Source organism: Dipteris shenzhenensis, chromosome 12, assembly GCF_047967505.1.
Source record: "Dipteris shenzhenensis isolate YYH24624 ecotype China chromosome 12, Dip_SZ_1.0, whole genome shotgun sequence".
NCBI classification, from domain to species: Eukaryota; Viridiplantae; Streptophyta; class Polypodiopsida; order Gleicheniales; family Dipteridaceae; genus Dipteris; species Dipteris shenzhenensis.
The window spans coordinates 55,190,938-55,201,082 of NC_141607.1; the positions used below are offsets into that span (position 1 = coordinate 55,190,938).

The 10,145-nt window shown below is 41.7% G+C and overlaps 1 protein-coding gene across 1 annotated transcript; it reads right to left on the minus strand.

Moving 5' to 3' along the window:
- Window positions 1-9,370: 9,370 nt before the first annotated feature.
- Window positions 9,371-10,145, minus strand: LOC147896419 (16.9 kDa class I heat shock protein 3-like). Its single transcript, XM_087383186.1, has 2 exons — window positions 9,868-10,145; window positions 9,371-9,749 (listed from the first exon to the last, which is right to left on the minus strand). The coding sequence occupies exons 1-2, from the start codon at window positions 10,091-10,093 to the stop codon at window positions 9,481-9,483; spliced, it is 495 nt and encodes a 164-aa protein (XP_087239312.1). The 5' UTR covers window positions 10,094-10,145; the 3' UTR covers window positions 9,371-9,480.

Here is a 10,145-nt window from a genome sequence, read left to right on the forward strand (position 1 = left end):
TGAGTTGTCGGGTCACAGGCTCTAGGTCACGGTCATGTCGAACAGGCTCCGATCATGGTCATGTCGAGGCCTCGTCTTGTGGGGGTCCATGTGATCTAGCTAAAAGAACTCCATGATAGAGCTCTGAGAGGGATCAATTGAGAAAGAAGTCTGCTCCTGTCTCCGTGCTCAGAGTATCCTCTCGCGGTGTCTAAGTGCCTCATGAATGAAACTTGCCAAACACTGCTGGTTTGGGTAGGAGAGGAAACGGGCCAAAATCCCATAACTATCCCTGAAGAGGTAATGGAAACACCCTCGGATCTCATAGTACACTGGACACCTGAAGATGAAATGCTTCTCTATCTCAACCTCGTGCATGTCACACAGTGTGCATATGTGCCTCTCCCTTGGTAGTCACTCTGCTCTGCCGCTCTCGATGTGAAGTCTGTGTGAAGAGACTTGGAACTGCCCAAGAGAGATCCTCAACGAGTGGGGTTGGTGAATCTATGTGTATCTTGGTGGGTCAATGAAACCCTCCGCTATGATATGTAAGAAGTGATCTCTATAGAAGCTAAGCTTCACTAGGAGTTCACTCGGTCCCAACCAGGTCCGAAATGTATGTAGCTATAGTAGATCCTCACGGATAACCTGGTTGACCTCGTATGATAGGAGGGGGGAAAACGGAGCATCCATGCTGTACTGGAAGGAAGGTAATCTATCCATGTGGAGCCCCAGTCGCTCAAACTATCTCTCTGTACATGCATACTAGCACCTCTGGTCTCCTCCTACTACAAGTGCCATAGAAGAGGATAGAGCTATCCATGGTAGCCTGCTACGCCCTGAGGTGTAATTCCCACATTCCCTAACTTGGTACATATACGTGATGACCTGAAATGCAACATCTAGCTATAAAGGGGGTGACCCAAACTCAACCGGAATGATCTAGTGAGGAACAGATGGCTTACCACCATGAATCATTTGTGATAACATGAGAACTTGTAGCTGCTCCATAGAGGCCCACTCTATATCTGACAAGTCTAGCCCCCAACAAGGGCTACTGTACATCCCAGCTGGGCAAACCAAGGAGTCAAAAAGCAACCCCTTGGTGCATGGATCCTGAAAGTGCGAGTGGAAGCACTGCCTCTCTAGTCTGGCCAATGAAGCATACCCTCTACTCAAGCGTGCCTACATCACGGGTCTCATAGTGAAGTTGGGTCTAGAGAAGATAACCCCAAGATAAGTGTATGATGAAACTATCTCAATAGGTGACCCCTCAAATGTGAACTACTCCTGATGCATGATGGCTCGAGATGTATTGAAGATCATGAAGAGATAGGTCAAACTAAGGCACCAGATAGGGATGCTCCAGGGAAAGATCCATCATGGAGCCCAATTCTTGAAATTCCTCTTGAACGAGTGCACATTTGTGGGCTTCATGCTATTGTGAGAATAATTGAAAAGTTGGTGCATCTGTACATCATTGATGCATATAACTTGAAGCCCCAATAAGAGAGTGAGAGGATGATTGAAAGAATTGAAAAGGTTCTTTCAGATATGGGACTACACTTTAGGCAAGTAAAGATTACAAAAGATGAGAAAAGATCTGGAAAAACAAGCAATGTTCCTTGTAAGCCAAGCTTTGGTGGTGTCAAGGCTTTAAAATTCCTTTCTGCAAAGATGAAGAATGACAAGCTCAAATGTGCTAGTGAGTTTGATGTATGGAGAAAGTTACACAATGCCTGTTGTGAATGAGGGGGGAAGGGACAAAAAAGACTGGAAAAGGTGCGAGTGTGGTTAGCTCTTGATAGCGTGGTACCTTTACTACAAAAGAAAAGATTCGAAGAAGATGATGCACAATGTTTCATCAATGCTGTGAATGACTTTAGCTGGAATATGGAGATAGCTTGGGAAAGAATCATTTCACACAGTACATGGTAATCTCTAACTTGGACATTGAGATGTGCATATTGAATGGTCCTATATTTACTAACACATTTTATATGCTCATGCACCATACATGGCATGGAATTATGGAAGAATTGGAGTGTGGTCCACTCAGGGCATGGAAAGATTGCATTGGCAAGCATGTTGTGCATATAATAGAGCGACCCAACATGGGGGTGGTAGAGCTAAGTCAAGCCCAATGGTTCAATTGGTTCAATGGTGGTACAAGCACATCGAAATAAGAGCAGTTGCAACACTAGCATTCAAAGAGTCCTTAGTGTCCCATGCAGTGCAAGATGTTAATGCAGAACATCGAAGAAGAATATACAACTCATCGAATGCAAGAAATAATCATGCAAGGTGGCATGCAACCCATCATAGACAAGGGCGCATATGGGTGGAGACATATGAAAATGATGGTGTAGACTCTTCCGATGTGGATGCCCATGGATAAGTTTCAAAATTTCTATGTAATTTTAGTTATGTGATTTGCAGTAAAGCCAACGTATAATGGACATGAGTTGCAGTATAAATGAGAAATTTTGTGTTATTGGATGTTAATTATAAGTATTTAGTTCAAGGTTGCACTAATTTTACTTTTTTAAGGGTTTTTATTGAAACAAATATTTTTAAAAATTAGGGTTTTGGGCCCTATATAAAAGAGTGCACCCTCATTTTCATTTCATTGTTTAAAGAGCTATCCACTCCCACACCACCTCCCACTTGCCCTTGACATTTCCACCCTATCTCTCACATCCTCAGCCTTTCTCTCGCACACTCTCTCCATCCCCAATGGTGAGGCCCAAGATCAAGGCACCACGAAGATTGGCATAGCCGAATCCACCTCCAGACTCAGAGACAGAGAGTGATAGCCTCCCTCCCTCTCCCCTCGATGATCCACATCGAAGGGAGAAACTGCCAATCCGGAAGCCAGACAGGGAGCAAGAGGGACAGAGGAAGGCACAAGAGGAGGGACAGAGGAAGGCACAAGAATATCCTTTGATAGAGAAGGATGACTTAGAGAGCACAGAGGAGGAGCATGAGGAAAAGGAACAATGAAGGACAGAGCAGAGGACCAAGGCAAGAATAGACAATCAGGGTCCACGCCAATGGGGGAGAGGTTGCCGAGCTCCAAGTGCAGGTCAAAGAGGCCCTCAACATCCAAGAAGAGGCCCTCCACATCAAGGGTAAAGAGGCCCTCGTCCAGTGAGGTGGTACAAGTTCAAGCCAAGGACAGTGGCACTTTGGGAGATAAGAAATTTTCACAAGTCCATTGATCTGCTCATCTCGATGGCCAGCTTCACAAGGGTGGTACATGAGGTCATGCAGGACCTCAATCTTAGCCCAACATCTTGGTTTTATAGGCACAGAGTTGTGGAGGCTCCCTGGCGTATTTCTAGAGATGCCTTGCTTGCCCTACAGCATGCAGCTGAGGCCTACCTAGTAAACCTCATGGATGACACCGAGCTGGCTGCCATCCATAGGAAAAGGGTCACAGTGACCAACCCCCAAACATGCAATTTATTGTACGTCTTAGGAAGCCCAAGGGCACTTAGGGATTTTGTATGCTCCACCTTTTACTCTGCCTATGGGCATCTATCTTGTACTCTGCTTATGGGCATCTACCTTGTACTCTGCCTACGGGCATCAATATAATAAAATGTCTTTTTTAGAATTGTCTTTGTATGTGCAATCTCAAATTTATTTTTAGTGTATTTTCAATCTATTAATTTACTTACATGCACTCTCAATTTACTTATGAAAGACTTTCTGATGACGTATACAATAGCAAAATGAAATAATAAACATCAAATCACAATAGACGTTATTTCTAAAGGAAAGTATGGGGGGGTTGTTTTTTAATTCTATCAACTACCATATGGTGATGAAAATTGGAGGAAAAGGAAGAATCCAGGGGGGGGGGGTCCACAAGAAGGGAAGTGTGTGTGTGTGAACAAAGGGGGATATTTTAAATATGTATATATAAACAAGGGGGAATCATATTTCTCATAACACTTATGTTGATCACCACAATTGTGTAGTGGGAGTTTTTACAAGGAATTCTTAGAGGGGTTTTTTTCTAAACATGCAGGGAAGTGTGTGTGTGTGTGTGTGTGTGTGAACAAAGGGGATATTTTAAATATGTATATATAAACAAGGGGGCATCATATTTCTCATAACACTTATGTTGATCACCACAATTGTGTAGTGGGATTTTTTACAAGGCAATCTTAAAGGGGTTTTTTTCTAAACATGCAGGGAAGTGTGTGTGTGTGTGTGTGTGGGGAAGACTTTACAACACCCATTTGCATAGTGAAAAGACAAAAGAGCGAAGCTAGGCAATGAAACATGACTAATTGCATTAATGGAAAAGTTTGTACAAGTCGGTGGAACCCTGTTTATAAAGGAGACTAGCAGTGGGCACTTTTGTAGAAATGACTTTGTGGAATATGGAAGTTGATCTTGGATAAGTCCTGGCAAGCATGACTTTTACTGAAGAGGGGAGTCTGCCTACCTGCCACCATCCAACAAGAAAAACGTGGTGAGAACCCGCTTAAAAACCTTGGTTGGGAAGATAGGTGTCATAAACACCCCTCCCTTGTTATCGGTGTCACAATAAAAATGAGGACTTAAACCTAGACTTAACAAGCTTGATGTAGTTTTTGAGAGATTTCTTGGAGTAACAGTGAGTTTTAGGGGGAGTGTATGACGACGGTAATGAATTTGGAAAAATTATGGAGAGAGAAAAGAGGAGAAGAGGTAGGCAGAAAACACAAGGGGGTTAATCAAATCACTGAGTTGGCATCATGAGAATTGAATTTAGGAGAAGGATGGGGTAGAAAAGGGCAAGAACAAAAAGGCATGCGAGGGGAGGGAAGAAATTTAAAAGAAGAGGTTTAATAAATAGACAAATAAGAAGGATTAAATTAGAGTTTCTAAATAAAGGGTTAGGGAGGTTAGGAGTGTTTTAAAAGGAAAATAGTAATAAAGGGTAATAATAGTGTGTATAGTAGTGTAAAAGAGTAGTGGGTTAGTAAATTTTTAGAGCAATGGATGGGTTTAAAATAGTGAGAGTTAGAAAGTCATGTACTTGATTAATAGGTAGAATTTAGGTAAAGAAAAGTGAGAGAGGGGGGAGGGGGAGGTTAAATGAACTAAGAGAATGAAAAGACTATGAGTCCAAGGCACAATAAAACAAAGGAATGAAGTAGAAAGTGAAGAATGTTATAATTATTGCCGTGAACCGTGCAACCACCGGTGATTCATTGAATCCCCCGATGACATTCGCAATTGAAGTCAATTGCACTTGGGTCGATGAGCTGTGATTGCCACGATCCATTCAGAGCATGTGAATCCTCATAGCAAGTGTAAAAACGTAGAAGTACAAGCCCAATAATCGATGCAATCCAGGCAAATAAATGAAGGAAAGGGGGGGGAAAGAACCATAAAGAAGTGCGAAACCATTTGCATGGAGAGAGAGGCAAATTGAAGGGCAAGTTTTGAGGGGACCCATCGTCGCAAACTGTGCAAGGGCATAGGGGCATAGTCACCGCAGAGGCATGGTGAAGATAGGCGTGGGGGCACAGTCGTAGACCATGCGGACGCACAGTAGAGGAGGGTGCAGACAAGGGCACAAACAGTGAGAGATCATAGAGCCAAGGAGCAAGGGAAGGGAATAGTTCAACGTAATGCATGAAGATAGAGGGTCAGGGGATCAAAGCAATTGAAGGGCCATGGAGTTGAGATTTTGAGCGGGCGGTTGGGGGTGAAGTGGGGGGGGGGGGTTTGAGTGAATAAAAGGAAGAATAAATAGGAAAATAAATTGGGTGCAGGAGGGAGATAAAATAGGGGGAGAAGAAGAAACTTTAAAAATTTAGGAAAGAAAAGAAAAGTGGCAAAAATTAAGAGAAATAAAGAAAGAATTGGAGTAATTAAGAAAAAAGAGGAAAATTTACGGAAATGAAGAAAAGATAAGCAAGCTAGAATAAATTAAGGAAATTTTAGAAAAAGTTAAGGAAAATAAGGAAAATTAAAATTACAAAAAAGAAAAATAATTAAGGGAAAAAGCTTTTTTTGAAAAAGGAAAATAAGGGGAAAAAATGGGAAACAAGAGAAGGATAAAACAGGAGGAATTTGAGAGGAAGTTAAGGGATGTTAGGTTAGATAGGTTTGGTAGAGTTAGGTTAGGGATTAAGGGATTAGAAAAAAGGGAATTAAAAAAAAAAGGGTTTAAAATAGGAAAAAGAGAGATAAAAGGGAGAGTGAAAAAGAGAGGGAGAGAGAGAGAGAGAGAGAGAGAGAGCATAGGGAGAAATTGGGGGAAATAAGGGAGATTGAGGGAAAAATGCGGAGAAGGTAAGAGACCAATTAAGGGAGAAATAATGGAATTTGAGGGAAAGGAAATTAGGGGCATTCAAGGGACAACATAGCGGGGAAAATAATGGAATTTAAGAGAGATTATTGGACAAGGAGAGAAATTGAAAGAGGGGTTTGGAAGCGGGGTTGTCGAGAGGAGAACTACTGAGTAAGTGGCCAAACCAATGGTGAAAGGGATAGTAAGTGTGCGTGTGTGTGTATTTTCTCACAATTCTCACAAAAAACAAAAAAGTGTGTTCACACAAAAAAGAAAGAGTGTGTGTGCACGCGGGCATGCGTGTGCGTGTGCGTGTGTGCGCGTGAATGAGAGAGAGAGAGAGAGAGAGAGAGAGAGAGACTTTTGTCTACTCTTGAAATTCATGAATGAAATGGTGTCCTTTAACGCTTGAGATGTAGAAGATTGTATATTATAATACTAGAGATTGTTTCAAAGGATGATTTTTTTATCTTCCTTTAGTTAAGAGGTGAAACTTTTATATTGGTGTCGAAAGTTTGTATGGCCTTCTAAAAATAAAGTTTTAAAACATTCACCAATATTTGAAACTTTTATGAGAAAAAACTTAAAGTTCCGCCAAGATTTACAACTTTTTCTTCAAATTTTAAAAGAAAATATAAAAAATTATAATGTGTTCTATTAATGTTATGAAACTAAAAAAACTAGAGCAATAAACTTTCTCCAGGATTTTATATTAAGATATACATATAGCTATGATAAAAACATCCTCGATTGTACACTATAATACTAGGAATTCTATATTATAGAGAGGAACTCTAGAATAATAATATTAGTATAGCTTTTCTAGCATGCATGCAAAGGAAATCTCTCTCTCTCTCTCTCTCTCTCTCTTCCCCCCCCCCCCCCCCCCCCCCCCTCCCCTTCATTCCCCCTCCCCCTCTCTCGCTCCCCCTCTCCCTTTCTCACCTCTCACACTTACCCCCTCTCCCCATTCCCCTCTCTCCCTCCCACCTCACCACCCCCTCTCCCTTTCTCACCTCTCATAGTGAGAGAGAATCCTCCTCCCTGTCCCTTTCTCACCTCTTCAGCTACCCCCCATCCCTCCCTCTCCCCCTCCCTCCACCTCCGCATTCCCCTCTCCCTCTGACCTCACCTTCCCTCTCCCTTTCTCACCTCTCGCACTCAAATCTTTCTTTTTACTTCTAGCTCAAGCTCTAAACTAATGTGCTACCACTAGGATTTGCTAGGTTTTTCCCTTTCTTAGCCTCCCAACAGAAAATCTAGTAACTCACCTTAGGAAAGATAGATATTTAGAGCTTGACTGATAAGCAAGCGCACACCATCCCACTAAGTGCACATGTACAAAGATTATTGAAAGAGCAATAGCAACCATGGTACATAGATAAACAAGGGCACACTATCCCATTAAGGCTTTAAGCTCGTATGTACAAAGACTAATGAAAGAGCAAGGCAAGAGAATTAATAAATGGTACTAAAAAACATAATAAGGGGTACTAGAAGAGATGCCAATCCACTCTTATATTCATAGATAGGAAAAAAAGCAATATTATCAAATCAATGCTGTAACACAAAAACTCACCTTGATGGCAAAAAGAACTTTAACAAGAAAAATCACACCTAAACTACAAAAACCTTACGAACAAAGCACGTTCATTTCTCAAATCAAAATTAGTTTGTATGGATCTAGGAGCTTTTTAAGAGAACAATCACGAGCCAAAATACACACATGAAAAAAATGTATCATAAATGTATACGAAATGTGCAAACATAAATGCATCTCAAAGGAATATGAAATGTGCAACCATACCATAAAAGGAATATGAAAATTGCAGCCAAGGGAGCTCTCAATAAATATTAATTGCTACATGCTCAATTATGTCCCTATATTTCAATTGAATAGGCCAACCCCCTCTCTGTTACAATCTTCACATCTCCATTTTCCGTGATCTAAGTTTCTCCCTAAAAATGGAAGAATTCGTTCGAGCGGCAAAAGGCAATAACTTGATCTAAGTTTTTATGACTTGTGGTTCGTGGTCGCTATATTGAATCTTCGTTTAGATTCGACTTCCACCTATAAACTAATCTACAGATTCCATGCCATTGAAGAGGCATGCCTAGGTTTAGAGGTTGACTTCCCCATCTACAAGTCCCCCACATGAGAACTTTTCCAAGAGAAGGTTTCTCTTACACACTACTTTTCATGCGATGAGTGCTCAACCCATGTGGAAGGAGAGAACACAAGTCTCTAATAACAATCGCATATGCCTTAATGTTGAGGTTCTTAATAGATCTAATTAAACCATCGTTTTGTTGACCTCCGAAACTAATGTTTTAGTCGCTGGTAATTGGTTCCATATGTAAGTTGTCAATTGTTAAAACTAAAATGCATGGAAATGTAGCCTCTAAAATAAATGTTTTAGTCACGGGTAATTGGTTCCAAATGTAAGTTGTCAATTGTAATGTTTTAGTCGCGGGTAATGTAATTTAGCAATTGTTAAAACTAAAATGCATGGAAATAAAGGCTAAGAAAAATCTCAACAGGTCTTCAGCCACTTAATGCATATAACGTATTCTCTAAAACATAAGCAAAAACTCGCAAGGGGTCTACATCAGTTTGAAAATACAGTAAAAAGTTTTCATAAGCGTAGAAGCTAGACTGCAACATTTCACCTCCAGCAACCCAAGAGACCTCCGATTATGCCGAGTGACGAGGATAAGAAGGAAGACAAAAACAGTTTCAGGGTATCCTCCGAGGTCTTTGGGCACTTAACTCACTGTGCTTAGGGAGAGAGCTCGTGTTTTTCTTCTGTTTTGTGATTAGGAAGCCTTTTGTCCGTCCTTCACGAAAAGTATATTTACGTTCAGATTCACTCCATTAAGGAAACAAATGCGTGACTGGAAAGATGATTGAAACAACTACAACCATAAAAATGGTGTGTAACAAAATTAAGGCGCTGGATCTGCCTTTTAGCGCTCTCTTAGACTTGAAAGGAAATTACGACCATGCTCACAGATCACCTAGGGAGTCGATAACTTCTTAGAAAACGAGTTATTGATACTATTGAACATCAGCTCGTCATCAGATTAAGCTTATTTCAAAGTTTTAGCTGTACATGCAAATATATAAACGACAAACGATGTAAACGATCTACCACGCCATCCAGAAGAGACGTCAGTTGCTTTCTTTGAAGATTCTTAAAACTTCAGTTGGTGGAGACTTCGATATGTCGGACGTAGCTCTTCTTCCCTCCCTTCTTCGGCACTGTTATAGTCAGCACACCGTCTTGAAGAGTAGCCTTGATGTTGTCCACATCCGCATTGTCTGGGAGAGGAAACTTTCGGGAAAACCTTCCTTTAGATCTCTCTATCCGGTGCCAATTGGCGTTCTTCGGAACATCCTCCGGCTTCCTCTCCCCGTTGATGCGCAGACATCCGTTCTCAACGGAGATCTTGATGTCCTCCCTCTTCACACCTGCAACAAAGATAGGAATGACGACCAATCCTCCACGGATGTCCTTTGCCGTAACAGGAAAGAGGTATCCATAGTCCTCGAGTGCTCTACTCTGACGATCCGCAACACACATACATACCTGGCAAATCGGCTTTGAAAATGTATGCGTCGGGGGTCTCCAACCAATCGACCTTCAGGTTGGCCGCAGCCTTTGCACGTCGAGCAAAGTGCTTACGAGGGGTGTCAGGCACGGTCTGAACTTGGGTGAAATCGGTAGTATCCCAGAAAGTCTCATCATAGAGAACGTCCCCAAAGAAGTCATCGAAGAGGCCGGCATTGCGGCCGAAGAAGGGCATCAAAGCCATGAAATCAAGCAGGAAAAGCAGAGCAGAAATCCAAAGATCGTTTCCTGGCGAA